Source organism: Halteromyces radiatus (genome assembly GCF_025201355.1).
Source record: "Halteromyces radiatus strain CBS 162.75 chromosome Unknown BX664scaffold_2, whole genome shotgun sequence".
Classification (NCBI taxonomy): domain Eukaryota; kingdom Fungi; phylum Mucoromycota; class Mucoromycetes; order Mucorales; family Cunninghamellaceae; genus Halteromyces; species Halteromyces radiatus.
Window position 1 is genome coordinate 1,936,735 of NW_026251688.1, and position 14,741 is coordinate 1,951,475.

Here is a 14,741-nt window from a genome sequence, read left to right on the forward strand (position 1 = left end):
ATTTTCCAAAAGGTCTCTTGCAATTGATCCTAACATGATAAATAAAATATTCAAATTAAATAAAAAAGAAAAAAAAAAAAGAAGACAATAAGAGAGGGGTTTTTATAGTCGTGATTTACCATTGGTGTAACTTGTTGCCTTTTTGGTGCTATATTAGCCGAAGACCGAACAACTTTCAATGATAAAAGACTAGCAAAATTCACATTGTTTGCTCAGCTTTCCAAAATAAGAAGAAGGACCCTTTTAATCAATAAAAATAACATAATTGGATTAAAAATATCTTGACTACGCTTCTTGATTTCGACCATTGTTTAAAAAGAAAAAAAAATAAAAAAATAAAAATAAAAGAAAAAAAAATTGATGCTTTTTTGTTACATTTGTGCTTTTATTCTTGCTTGCATTTTGAGGTCAGCCAATCAGAATCGTCGATAACGTCATTAGGGATTTTGAAGGGGGCTTGACGACTAAGAACAGAAAAAAAAAGTTTTCACTTTTTTTTTTTTTTTTCTTTCTCTTCGTCTTTTGCTTTTCGGTGCATCTGTTTTAATCTTTCTAAACCGCACCGATTCACAATCCAATAGGTAATGATTTTTTTTGACTTATTACCCAAGCTTGATTAACTTCATATTATATAAACAATGTTTTAATGATACTAACATTTTTATTATTATGATGTTGTTTTTTTCTTTAAAAAAAGCCACCATCTATTAGGTCCTACCTGGGATATGCAATATTGAAAAAAAAACTCAACTAATGAACAGCACTCCCAACATAAACAAAAACACGAACGCAAAGTCGACTCCACAAGCAGTGTTCAACTACGCACAAGCTGCCAAGCGCAACTCTCAAAACTTGGAACAGCAACAAAAAGCAAAATCAACTGGACCAGTCAAACCTAGTAGTAAACCTCCAACTCCTCCACCAAAACAACAACAACAACAACAAAGCACTGACGATAATACTACCAATACGAGTACAACTGCTTCAACAAAAGGAAATGGTAACGCAAACGTGAACGGATCAAAACCTTTGGCCAAATCTTCACCTCAATCTTCATCAAAACCTACCTTTGCTGCTGTAGCTAATGTGTAAGTATTATTATTAGTATTATTATTATTCTAGATCTTTATTACTCATCTTTTTTTTAAATTTTTTTTTCTTTTTAGCTCTTCCAAGCAAGGTCAACAAAGCTCTAGAAATGCATCTGTGCAACTCCCAAGGGCACCACCTGTAGATAAATGTAAGTTGGATTCAAGAGTTGGATTTGGAATGAGTGTTTATTAATCACATTCTATATTTATATAGCTCCCATTCAATTTGGTTCGATCAATCAAACATCAGAAAATGCTACTGAGCCTGTTACAACTACTACAACAAAGCAGGAAGAACAATCATCGGATTCAAAAATGACTTTTGGTACCGTTTCTGTAGATAAATCATCTTTAGTAAGTGAAAATATTCAAGTGTGCTTATTATGAATTTTTTTTTTTTGATCTTAATCTATCATTATTTTTAATTTTTTTTTTGTGATTAGCCGCAATCCCCTCAACAACCTCAGTCACAACCTCAACCATCCGTTCCTTATTCACAACAACGAAGAGACTCTACACATTCAAACCATTCAGTTGGTGAACATTCTCCAGCTCAATCTCCTCATTATCAAAACAATAACAACAATAACACTAACCGACATTATGGTTCCCCACGACACTACAATCAAGGAAAACATATGAATGCATCTTATTCTCCCAACATGACTAATGCTCAACCTGGTTATATGCCTCATCATGCAAAGAAACCCATGTCACCTCATATGGCTTCTACTTCACCTTCTGCTCAAAATATTCCCGTTGCTCAGAATTCATGGACAAACTCAATACCTGGTCAATATGTAAGTTTTTTTTTTTTTTTTTTTTTTTTTTTTTTTTTTTTTTTGGTTGTGAGGATGATTAATAATGAATTTGGTTTTTATATATTAGTATGTTGCACCCAATTATGATCAACGACCTCCTCCTCAAGGTTATGATGCTGGACCTCCTCAATATTATACTTACAATCAAATCCCAGTACCAACATATACTCAACCTGGCTCTCGTCAAAATGGTGGTCAACAAAATTTTGTCCCTCAAGCAGCTCGTACAAGCAAAGCCATTCCTATCATCAATCCTGCTACCATGGCTCCTGTCAAGGCTGATCCATTGGCTCCTGCATCGACTAGTCCCTCCATTTCCAAAACCAAAAGTCCCGTTAGTTCTGACAAGAAAGAAAAGGATTTCAAGATTCAAGCCTCACCATCTCCTAAACGTGGCATCACCATTGTTGATCCTGCTGTCAAAGAATTAGAAGAACGTGAAAAGCGGGAAAAGGAAGAAGCTGAACGTAAGGCCAAGGAAGATGAAGAACGCAGAATCAAGGAAGAAGAAGAACGCAAGATCAAGGAGGAAGAAGAACGCAAGGCAAAAGAAGAAGCTGAGCGAAAGGCTAAGGAAGAAGCTGAACGTCTTGCCAAGGAAGAAGCTGAACGCAAAGCCAAGGAAGAACAAGAACGTAAAGCCAAAGAAGAAGCTGACCGTCTCGCCAAAGAAGAAGCTGATCGCAAAGCCAAGGAAGAACAAGAACGTCTTGCCAAGGAAGAAGCTGATCGCAAAGCCAAGGAGGAAGAAATCGCCCGAAAGGAAAGAGCTGCTGCTGCTGCTGCTGCTGTGGCTGAAGCTGAACGCAAGGTTAGAGAAGATCGTGAACGCATCAAGGCCGCCGAACGTAAATTGGTAGAAGAAGAAATTCAACGTGTAAAACGCCAATTGACTGAACGAAAGGAAATCGAACAAGGTGGTAAAAAGACTGAAGATGAAGAAAAACGAATTGCTGCCATCACTGCTGAAAAAGCCACCAAACCTGCTCCTGGTCGTCTTGATATGTCTGGTATACCTACTCATGTATTGGAAGGTGAACCTCAAACTTTATCTCCTTCATCTCCTTCTACTTCTGCTGCTGCTCCAACTGTCAAGAAAGTAGAAATCCCTCGTCGCAAGATCGTTGACTTTGATTCGATTCAATATCCTGAAGGTGTCTCCAAAACCCCTACCAACTCTAGTGGCAAGATTCAATATGATGCTGAATTCTTACTTCAGTTCAAGCCACTTTGTACAGAATCAAGTGAAGATCTATCTGCATTCCAAAATATCGGTGATGATAGCAATGAACGAGGTGGTTCTTCTCGTGGTGGAAGTATGCAACGTCGTCAAACATCTGAACGTGGTGGTCGTGGACCTCGAACTCCTGGTGGTGATATGTATCGCAATAACTCCCGTGATGGACGTATGGATTCTATGGGTAAATTTGCTGGTGGTCGTCCTTTGGCTCATCGTACTGGCAGTGGCGGTATTCCCTCTCCTGGATCCCCTGGTGGTGGTATGCAACGTGATGGTTCTCATGGTGGTCGAAGCCGTAGTGGTCGTGGTGGAGGTAAAGGACGTCATCCTCCTCGTGAACAACAAGGTGGGCCTACTATTCCATTGGATCAAGTTGTTCCTCTCGAAAAGAGTGAAAACAGGTGGACTCCTACAGTTGTTGCCACTGGTGGTGAAGCTGGTACTGCTCCTGTCGCCAAAACAGAAGATGAATTGATCCCTCAAGAGATCATTGTTCGTAAGGTGAAATCTTTACTCAACAAGTTGACTCTGGAAAAATTCGACTCTATTAGTGACCAAATTTGGGAATATGCACATCAATCAGCTAAGGAAAAAGATGGTCAATCTCTTCTCACTGTTATCCAACTTATTTTTGACAAGGCGTGTGATGAAGCTCCATTTGCTTCCATGTGGGCTCAACTTTGTCGCAAACTACACGATACCATGGCGGCTGCTAACGATATTACCGATGAAGACAATTTACTCGATAAGAATGGCAAACCTATCACCTCTGGTCACTTGTTCCGCAAATACTTATTTAATCGATGTCAACAAGCTTTTGAACGTGGTTGGAAATTCGAAATCCCTGATTTAGAAAAAAGTGTTAGTGGTGAAGTAATGATGACGGATGAATATTATGCTGCTGTCAAGGCCAAGCGACAAGGTTTAGGTCTAGTACAATTCATTGGTGAACTCTTCAAACGTGGCATGTTGACCGATCGTATCATGACTGAATGTTTGACTCGACTTTGTCGCAATCCTCAAGAAGCTGAAGATGAAGAAACTGAAACTATGTGCAAACTGGTTACCACCGTGGGTCGTGAATTGGATCGTCGTAATCGAAATATGAAGCAATGGATGGATGTTTTCTTTGATCGTATGAAGGAAATGTTGGAATGTACTACTTTATCTTCAAGAGTCAAATTTATGATCCAGGTAAATAAATAAATAAAAAAAAAATTGGGAAGGGAAAAAAAAAGGAATAGCAAAGAAAAATATTGAACATTTTTTTTTTTTTTAGGATGTGATCGAATTACGCAAGAATAAATGGGTACCTCGTAGCGGTGGCCAAACTGGACCTTCTACTATTGCTCAAATTCGTGAAGAAGCTCAAAAAGCCAAGAATGAAGAAAAGGAATCAATGAAGCGTTCTTCAAGCTCTCGTGGAAATACCCCTCAGGTCATGTCACGTCAAGGCTCTCGTGCTGGTCGCAATAACAATATACAACGTGAAGGATCTCCTAGTAGTAATGCTTCTGGCGGTGGTAGTGGATCTCCTGGTTCTGCTGCTGCTTCTACTGTCTCAGATGGATGGAGTACTGTGGGAACAACACCAACTGCAACTACACCCAAGGGACGTACCAACGAATTGGATGGTTTTGGTCGAACAGATCGCAGCAAATCAAGAAACAATGTACTTGGTCCTGGTAGTAGTCCATTCCAAACTTTGATTCGTCCTGGTGCTAAGAATGCTAAGTCTGATAGTAAGAAGGGAAGCCCTGCCGATAGTCGAAGCTCAAGTCCTGCTTCTTCCATGTCAAATATGTTTAGTGCTCTTGGTGGAGGCGATGAAGAACATACTGAACAACGTCCTGAACGTAAGAAATTGAATATGTTACCTCGTGGATCCACTTTACCTATTGCTGATGAACAACAACAACAACAACAAGGTGAACCTGAGACTATTTCTGAACCTAGCAAACCTAAACTGACTGAACAACAAATCGAACAAAAGGCTAAAGATATCATTGAAGAATTCATTCTTTTACGTGATGCTAAGGTAAAAAAAAAAAAGAAATGGGGATTTACTTTATATATACATGGACTAATAATTTTTATTCATCATCATCCATATTTAGGAACTTGAACAATGTGTAAAAGAATTAGAAGCACCTTTGACTTTAGTCAATAAGATGTTGACTGTTGTGGAAAAGAAAGAAGATGACGTTAAGGGTGTATGCGAAATGATCACGATACTCAACAAAGACAGTCTGATCAGTAAGGATACTTATGTGGAAGCCCTCAAGCCATTTATGGAAATGTATGAAGATTTGACCATCGATGTGCCTCAAGCCCCCAAGTATATGTCTCAACTTCTTGTCGCCATGAATGTGGATCCTGCTGAAGTAATGGAAATTGAAGAACCTTATGATACCGGTTATGTCCCTGCTAGTGCCAAACTTAAGGAACTTTATGATACAGCCAAGGTACAAAAAAAAAAAAAAAAAAAAAGGATGGTTCATTTTTTTCTCACATATACTTTTTTTTTTATTTTACAGACATCGGCTTGAATTACATTTACTATTTGTTGATTTGATCCTCATTCTTCTCATATATTCTTTATTACTATTCCTTATCATTTACACTTGTACATCTTCCTTTACAACTTTTTTTTTTTTGATACTTCACAACATTCTTTTTTTTTTTTTTATCTTGATTTCCCCCTTGTTTTCATTTGTGAATTATATTATCTTTATCTATCATCATTTTGTCACGATTGATCTTTTTTCAGTTTTTGATTATTATTATTATTATTATTATAATTTGATATACATATAAAAGCAACCCTTTTTTTCAGATTGTCATTTCCCCCTCCCCCACTTCCTTCATTTATAATTATCAATTTTAGAATTTGAATATATTGACTAGTGTATATATTCCATCCTTTTTCGTATCGATGTATGAAATAAAAATCAAAAAGTAGTCGTTTATTATTTTTATAAAACAAATAAATAAATAAATATTACTACACTACAAAAAAAAAAAAAAAAAAGAATATAATCTATTAAGTCATGTCCAGATATCATTGGTATTCTTTTAATTCTTGATCTTCCTTTTGTTGATCTTCTAGTTCCTTTTCTTTTGCACGTTGTTCCATGATGGTCTGCATCCAGTATTTGACATCTAATTTCCATACCGAACGAGTCTTGTACCAGCCTAATTTTGTTCTTGATACCAGCTTGTAACCATGACGTTTTTCCAATACTTGTTCCATTTCATATTGCAATTCATCGGTTTCAGCATACAGATAATCGATGTTTTGAGAATGAGCCCAAAAACCAACACGTTTGAGTAGAGGGGTGGAGAGTCCATGACCTTGGAATTCAGTCTTGATAGCTAACCGACGTACACTTGCTTCGTTTTCTTGATGGACAGGGAAAAGGATTTCCTGTGGAGATTCTTTATTATTAGGAGTATGGAATCGATCACGCACCAGATCAGTAGCACCCACCAGAACTTGTCGTACAATATCATCAATGACAGCCAAAACATATGCAGTACGCGGCCATTCAGCTTGAGCCACTTGAGGAGAAGAAGTCATACGAGGTTGTTCAGAGGCACGTACGTAACGTCGTCGACGAGAAGGATCTACTTTTTTCATCACAGGTTTTGTATGCTGGTCCACACCAATGCAACCCACTACATCATCGTTCACAGTTAATACCCAAAATTGACCCTTACTAGCACCATTGTCATCATCCTTCCGTTTGAATGTTCCATCGTTGTGTTCCACATTGTTGTCCACAATATGCCATCCTCGATAAAATGATTCAATGTCACCAACATCATTGTCGATCCCATCCAACACACGTTCAGAAACATCGTATGTATCCACATACCACAAGAGTAGTACAAGTCCACCACCCACACTGACAAATACAAGTGCAGAATAGACACCTACCATCATTGCCCAAGGCCAGCCAAGGGGAGTCACCACTATGATCGTGAGTTGGACCAGAGCTGCAAATGCACAAAGCCAGATCGTAGATACAACAGGAGGCCAAGACAGAACTCGCAACTTAACTCCACGAGGTACCAGATTCAAGTATGTCGAATAGAAGAGATACTGTACATATTTGCGATCCGTTTCTTCATAATATGGTCGTAATTCGATCTTGGCTTCTTTTCGTTCATCATCAGAAGCATGATTTGTATTAGAATTGTTGTTGTTAGTAGTTGGTGTTGCCATTACAATTCTCTTGATCGACCACAACAATGAAGAGAAGAGAAAAAAAAAAAAAGAAAAAGAAAACAAAAAAAAAAAAAAAAGAAGAAGAAAAAGAAAAAAAAAGTTACAAAGAAAAGCATTGATTCTTGGATTTGAGCGGAGTCGATTATGAGATCCCACGTTGCTGATGTTGCAGGGTCAATTGGTACTTGATATGATCCAATCACGATTTAAGATTCGCTACATTTCAAAATGAAATGTTATGATCTACCAAACTTTAGTAATAAAAAAAAAGTTTAAATTGGACGTCCTGATCATTCTACTTTCCAAGCAATTTTTTTTTTTTGTTCCTGAATCATCGAACATGCAACAAACAAATATGGATAGGATCTTGTATTGTATGTAAAAAAGATGATCATTACAAGTTTATATTTTCTCTGTTGCACAGAAACAATAAGAAAAGGCAAGATGCCCTGTGGCATGTGCGCGCAACTCACGAAATTCGAAAACAGTAACTTAATGTATACGATGTACGTGCTAAAAACGGCACGAAAATGACAACTATATCATCCTTGGAAAGTGTTGATGTACCTGGAAAATTAGCGTTTAAATAGTAGTAATGATCAAATATGAATATGATTTTTATAAATAAAGACTAGCTATCAAGTGTAACAGTAAGAAGAGTGAGAACTAGAAGATGATCATCAAAAAAAAAAAAAAAAAAAGATAGCTTTCTACATCATAAACGTATTATGATTTCTGTGACAATTCATTAACAGTGATTTGATCGTTCCTCCAATCCGACAAACAGAAACGCATACATATACATTATATAATATATGATATAGCTACAAATACATATACATATATGTAGTAGAAAGAGAGTGAGAGATATAAAAGATGTATAGAGAAACAGTTTATTCGTCTATGATATAATAAGTATGATGTGTATAACAAAACCTAGACAAGTAACGACAGCTTCAACCAAGCTAAATATATAAACATAAAATATAAATGGGAAGAAAAAAAAAAAAAGAAATACAGCGTTCAAAGAGTTTTGGTTTTTTGCTTGATATGATAACCATGATAAAGAGTCTTGACCAGCTTTACCAATCCAAGAGATATAATGATAAAAATGGATCCAAATGAAGCAATAGCCAGAGCATAGATATCCAGATTGTGTTTCTTGGCAAAAGAAAGGGAGCGAGACACATCTTCACGGTGAGGCATCAATGTTCCTTGACTTGAAAAAGCAACTTCTTCTACCACATCAGCTGCACGAATAGGAGCAGACTTGCTTTGGATTTGCATCATGGCTTGATATTTATTGATTTTTTCTTGATAGTGGCCTTCACGATCGAGAATCACCTTTTCCACCTTTTCATCAACATCTGCCAAATCTGTAAGATGATTAAAGTATTCAGATACACCGGCTTGTGATAAATGTTTTGCGGTACCTATCATTGAAAATAAAAATACAAATGAGTTTTTTTTTTTTTTTTTTTTTATGACAAGGATACAATGGATCACTTGCAATAAATAGGTATATTTACCGGGTTGATCACCAAAGAAGGGATAGAATAGTAATCTCTTTCCAGCATAAAGACATTCAAAGAGGGAATTAGCACCACCATGGGACACAAACACGTGAACAGAGGGATGAAGTAAGATAGCCATTTGAGGGGACCACTTTGATACAAAGATATCATCAAGAATATTACCTACTTTACCCTTGTTGCCATCGAAGAAGGAAGCTGTACTGTAAGTCTTGCGAGAGTAGGATGAAGTAATAACGGTAGGGAAATATTTTGATTCTGCGAGGACACTGGACCAAATAATACCATCAATATGACCTTTTTCCAGTTGATGAATCAGAGAAGTTAAAATGCGTTCAACATCATGTGCAAGAGGACGAGCATGTTGTCCAAAGGCCACATAAACCACTTTTTGTCGGGCATCCAAGTATGATTTGAGTTCTGTAGTCAATCCATTGTATTCCTTTTCAAGCATAGGACCCACAAATTCAACCAAGGGACCAAGAGGGCGAGCCGCTTCAGGACCAAACATGTTACCGATAAGTTTCACAGCGTGAATAGACCTTGCGTTAGGATCATCATTCCATCGAGCATTGATCAATCCACTTTCCCTTTTCACTTTAGCCATTCGTTCCAAAATAGGTCGTGTTTTCCAGATCACTTGGATAGGAAGGATGAATTTGTTGAAGAATCTACGGTAAATTGATTGATGTACTGTTGTGTATTCATCCATAGCAAACATATTGGCGTTGATGTAAGGGGGAGCAGCATCTATAATGAAACATCGTTGTTAGTTGTCTTGATTTTGATGTATATTATATATGTCTTGTGCAATTTACCTGGAAACAAACCAGCAGTGGATGTGAGAATAAAGGGCAATTGTTTGGTATTGGCAGCTTCCATACAAGCATTGGAGAAGAAATCGCAGATGAGGACATCCGCCTTATTCTTTTCAATTTGCTCCAAAATAGCGCGGTATTCTAAAAAGAAGAGAATTATAAATATATGATGCATATAAGATTGCATTTTGTTACCTTTTGGCCAACCTGGAATGAAAGCATCAAACAAAACAGGGAAGAGTTCCAAAAAGGGCTTGTGGCTATCATTTCCTTCCATCATTCTTTTATGATCAAAATTGCTACTACCCATAGAGACAGTGTTGAGATAAGGATGAGAGTAACTATATTTGAGGTTTTCCTCCTATATAAAAATAAAAAGTGAAGTAAATAGTTTAGTTTATCTGATATGATTAATTTATATATATATATATATATCGATTTCTTACCACCGTAACCATTGTGATATTATGACCTCTTGCTGACAATTCATCAAGGAAGCGTAAAACCCAAGTGACATGAGAAGAACCAGGTGCATTGGCAACAAATAAGATGTTTTTGGTAGATCTGAAAGTGGCATCAATACGTACTCGTTGTTGATCAACTTGACCAAACACAAGGGTATATACCAAGCTTAATATAAGAAAGATATTAAGTTTCATATAAAAGTATAAAGAAGTAGAAAGTATTGAAAAAGAAAAGAAAAGGGGAAGAATATTTTTTTTCGATCTAATAAATAAGGAAAATGTTGATTTTTTAAGAGACCGCAAAGTTAATCAGACGGGCTTAGAGTTGATCCTGGCTAAAATACTGTTTGATGTACAAATCAACTTGATATGACAATAACACAAAAGGCATCGGCTCTCAAACTTTATCCGTTTTTTTTTTTTTTTTTTTTTTTTTTTTTTTTTTTTTTTTTTTTGCTTGAAAGTTGAACCTAATATGACACATAATTTAATTCCTATGAATTTGACTTAGCAAAAAATCATAAATGTGACCTTATGTTTACATCTGATTATATTAATCTAAAAAAAAACTCATTGAATGACATTGTATTGATATCCTCTTTAGACAAACTAATATAATCATAAATATCATGGGTAAAATCAAAAGAAAAGAATTTGTTACAAATGTCAAAGATTTCTGTAGTAATAGAACAATCTTGATCAATTCACGGAGATCAGATACCTTCCTATTTCCGAACGGATAAATTCTTCCGTCTTCCGGTAGAAATCAACCATATGAGCCTTAAAAAAAATTTTTTTTAATGGGGATTTTCGGTAATACCAAACAAGAATGATGATGTCTCCTTCACACTTTTTTTTTTTTAATTAATGATAAAACTGCAGCAAATATGTTCATGGCGTAAATAACCTAGACTATGTCTTGATAGGCATTCGATTTCCGCATTGACTGTACAAAGTGTGAGTTTGAAAACGCAATCCTGTGAAATCATATTTTCAAATGACCATCGCCTTTTCCATTTGAGGGCAGAGACCTATTGTATAAATATGAATGTCTACATTTTATTTTGATATAAAAAAAATTTATTTGATGAATAAAAAATAATCAAACTAAATAAAACTAAATAAAACAAGTATGATATCCATCCATTGACTTTAGAGAAACTTGCTTTTTTGTTTGATTTGGTAACCATGATAGAAGAATTTAATCAATCTTGCCAACCTAAAGGATACAAAAGTAACGAACGATCCTATCAAAAGAATCGCAATAAGATAGACATCCAGGTTGTACCGCTTGATAAATGACATCGAGTTTCCAACATCTTCTCGATGAGGTAAAATTTGACCATCATGTGAAAATGCAACTTCTTCCACTAGATCAGCTGCACGAGAAGGAGCCCCTTTGCTTTGTATTTGAATAATGGCTTGATATCTTTTGATATTGCTTTGATAAAATCCATCACGATCGAGAATCACCTTTTCCACCTTATCGTCAATATCTGTAAGATCTGAATGGTTGTCAAAATATTCTGAAACGCCCATCTGCGAGAGTTGTTTTGATGCACCTTTTATAAAAAAATAATAATAAAAATAATAATAAAAATAATAATAAAAATAATAATAAAAATAATAATAAAAATAAATAAGAGAAAGTAAAAAAATCAATAGACATAACCAATGCGATTCTTTTTTACCTGGTTGATCAGCAAAGAAAGGATAGAACAGCAGTCTCTTTCCAGCATAAAGACATTCAAAGATCGAATTGGCGCCACCGTGAGATACAAATACTTGAACAGAGGGATGCAGTAGGATTGCCATTTGAGGGGACCATTTCGTCGTATAAATTTCATCCAAGAGGTCACCTGATCTACGGAAATAACGTTTCTTATTGGTATTGAGAAGGGAAGTAGTGTTATAAGTCTTGCCAGAATAGGATGAAGTAATAGTAGCAGGGAATCGATTTGCTTCTAAACAACCACTAGACCAAATAATGCCATCGATATGACCCTTTTCTAACTGATGAATCAAAGGAGTCAATACACGTTCTACATCAGATATTATAGCACGACTATGTTGTCCAAAGGCCACATAAACCACTTTTTGCCGAAGAGACAAGTAGGATACCAAATCAGAATCCAATCCAGGGTAACTTCTGTCAAGCACAGGACCTACCAGTTCAACCAAGGGACCTAAAGGTCTTGCCACTTCTAATCCAAACATATTTCCAATGATCTTCAAAGCATGTGCTGTTTTGTCGTAAGGATTGTCAATCCATTTCGCATCCAATATTCCGGCCTTTCGTTTGTATTGTAACAATGTATACATTTGACGTTTGACTGTCCAAATCACCTTGAGAGGAGCAATAAATTTATTGTAGAACCGACGAAAAACGGATTGATTTACAGTAGTAGGTTCTTCTGATGTATAGATATCTTGATTGAAGTATTCTGTAGCGGAATCTACAGCCAAAAAAAAAAAAAAATGTCAATGTTACTCACTTCCGGAATAAGCATTTTTTTTTTTTGCCATATTTGTAATATTTACCTGGAGTCAAAGTTCCTGTTGCGGTGACAATTAATGGTAGTTTCTTGGTATGAGAAGCTTCAATACATGCATCTGTGAAGAAATCACAGATAAGTACATCCACGTTGTACTTCTCAATTTGTTCTATTATCAAATTGTAGCCTATATGTATATATGAGGCATTAAAAAAAAAAGAGAGAGAGAGAGGGAGAGAGAAAGATGAGCCTACTATTATTTGATTTTTTTCGTTTTATTTCTTACTTCTTGGCCATGTAGGTAAGAGAAATTCATGGATGGTAGGGAAAAGAGTAAACGGAGATGGATGGCTATTTGTTTCTGTAAACAAGGCAGTATGATTGAAATTGGCTGGACCAAAAGAGGCAGTTGTGATAAGAGGATAAGGAGCACTATACTTTACATTTTCATCCTACCGGATTCATTAAATATAGATATATATATATATTAGGACAATCTTTTTATGTTCTTTCTTTCTTTTTAACTTCTTACCACTGTGGCAAAGGTAACTTTGTGACCACGTTTTGTTAATTCGTCAAGGAAACGCATTACCCAAGTGACATGAGAAGAACCTGGAATCGTAACAGCAAATAAGATATGTTTGGTAGATCTGAAGTTTGAATCAATTTTCACTCGTGCTTGATCAAGTTGGGCAAATGCAAGGCTACATATTAGACCCAATAAAACAAGTAGACTGGACTTCATATATAATAGAAGTATATGTTTTTTTTAAAAAAAAAAAAAAAAAAAAAAAAGGAAAAGGAAAGAAGAGAGAGGAAGTAGTAAAAATTAACAACGAGCATACTTTATTGTCAAATTTTAAAACACCGTATTCAAACGCTAGCATTAAAATGCGTACCTGTGATTTCCCCCCACGGAATAAAAATTGGCATAAAAATTGAACTTTTTTTTACAACCACGGATAATTCTGTACAAAGAGCAGCTCTACATATTTTAAAACCGGATATCAATGATGACGATTGTATGATAATAATAATAATAATAATAATAATAGATGATGATGGTGATTCTACAATGATGATGAATAAGAAATGATGATTGGCATAGATGATGGAGGACTCCTTCGATAATAAATGACTTATAAGTATTTGCTAAGCATATCGTTAAAGTGAAAAAAAAGAATAATGTTTTATTAATAAAAAATAGTTGGTAAAATATTTACAGTTAAGTTTAGACTTAGTTTTAATAGCTTTCTAAGGTAGTTATATTTTCTACAGGACGTAACATATTCATTGTTGGAATATCATCTATATCCTCCTCCTGCTCTTCTTCCTCTAACTCTGACCAATGATCATATTGTGTTGATAGATTAGTGAAGAACAAAGGACCAGCCACCATTTTAGTATTGATTGTCAGTTTGGATTGCTTTTTTCCCTTTTCTATACATGGTGATGATGGTGATGATGATGTTCCAGGAAGACTTGAAAAATCCAAAGGAGTAATGAAAGGTCGAGAACTTGATGATGGTTGTAACTGAACCGAATATGACATGGGAGAACCCAGCTTTTGAATATGAGATCGGTCATAATCCGCGGCGCTATAAGTATATTTAACGACCTCTGGCGTAGTGCTAAATCGAACGTTCTTCATTTTACCGTATTTTCGATGATGATAAAAAAAAAAAAAAAAGAAAAGAGAGAGAGAGAGAAAAAGAGGATTTCTATTTAAGAATATTTATATATGATTGATCAAGCATGTAAGTGGGCTCATCGTGTAGCATAGCCACTTAAATTGCCGTCATTTTTTTATATATAATTATGTGTGTGCAACTATTTACCCCAAAAGGTTGGTAAAGATATTTTCATTTCCAGTAAATCTATTATTATTTGTTGTGTATACAAATGATGCTCAAGGGTCAACTGATGTAGAATCAAGTCAATCTTATAAAAAAGCAACTTTTGTAATGGCTTTGTTCTCTTTGAAGGGAAATCGTTGCAATTTCATTGTAAAAAGAAAGTTCAACACTGTCTATAATTCAAATTTTAAAA

The 14,741-nt window shown here is 35.6% G+C and overlaps 6 protein-coding genes across 6 annotated transcripts; 2 read left to right on the forward strand and 4 right to left on the reverse strand.

Moving 5' to 3' along the window:
• Positions 1–924: 924 nt before the first annotated feature.
• BX664DRAFT_275251 (uncharacterized protein) lies at positions 925–2,787 on the forward strand (the record flags this gene model as incomplete). Its single annotated transcript, XM_051541272.1, has 5 exons — positions 925–1,088; positions 1,167–1,240; positions 1,306–1,445; positions 1,535–1,891; positions 1,980–2,787. Coding segments are annotated over exons 3-5 (1,203 nt in total), but the record flags the coding sequence as incomplete, so codon positions are not given.
• Positions 2,620–5,820, forward strand: BX664DRAFT_325102 (armadillo-type protein). The gene is made up of 4 exons (XM_051543954.1): positions 2,620–4,346; positions 4,432–5,190; positions 5,270–5,617; positions 5,690–5,820. The coding sequence occupies exons 1-4, from the start codon at positions 2,916–2,918 to the stop codon at positions 5,699–5,701; spliced, it is 2,550 nt and encodes an 849-aa protein (XP_051403116.1). The 5' UTR covers positions 2,620–2,915; the 3' UTR covers positions 5,702–5,820.
• A 336-nt stretch (positions 5,821–6,156) lies between these two features.
• BX664DRAFT_325103 (uncharacterized protein) lies at positions 6,157–7,429 on the reverse strand. The gene has a single exon (XM_051543955.1). It carries the CDS (start codon positions 7,378–7,380, stop codon positions 6,214–6,216), a length of 1,167 nt encoding a protein of 388 aa, XP_051403117.1. The 5' UTR covers positions 7,381–7,429; the 3' UTR covers positions 6,157–6,213.
• Positions 7,430–8,245: 816 nt separating this feature from the next.
• BX664DRAFT_275256 (uncharacterized protein) lies at positions 8,246–10,403 on the reverse strand. The gene is made up of 5 exons (XM_051541273.1): positions 10,180–10,403; positions 9,929–10,094; positions 9,734–9,874; positions 8,913–9,665; positions 8,246–8,816 (listed from the first exon to the last, which is right to left on the reverse strand). The coding sequence occupies exons 1-5, from the start codon at positions 10,390–10,392 to the stop codon at positions 8,407–8,409; spliced, it is 1,683 nt and encodes a 560-aa protein (XP_051403118.1). The 5' UTR covers positions 10,393–10,403; the 3' UTR covers positions 8,246–8,406.
• Positions 10,404–11,027: 624 nt separating this feature from the next.
• Positions 11,028–13,485, reverse strand: BX664DRAFT_68397 (uncharacterized protein). The gene is made up of 5 exons (XM_051549694.1): positions 13,225–13,485; positions 12,979–13,144; positions 12,739–12,879; positions 11,889–12,653; positions 11,028–11,759 (listed from the first exon to the last, which is right to left on the reverse strand). Exons 1-5 carry the CDS (start codon positions 13,435–13,437, stop codon positions 11,350–11,352), a joined length of 1,695 nt encoding a protein of 564 aa, XP_051403119.1. The 5' UTR covers positions 13,438–13,485; the 3' UTR covers positions 11,028–11,349.
• A 398-nt stretch (positions 13,486–13,883) lies between these two features.
• On the reverse strand, positions 13,884–14,360 carry BX664DRAFT_325109 (uncharacterized protein). Its single transcript, XM_051543956.1, has one exon. The coding sequence runs from the start codon at positions 14,341–14,343 to the stop codon at positions 13,936–13,938; it is 408 nt and encodes a 135-aa protein (XP_051403120.1). The 5' UTR covers positions 14,344–14,360; the 3' UTR covers positions 13,884–13,935.
• Between the last annotated feature and the right edge of the window lie 381 nt (positions 14,361–14,741).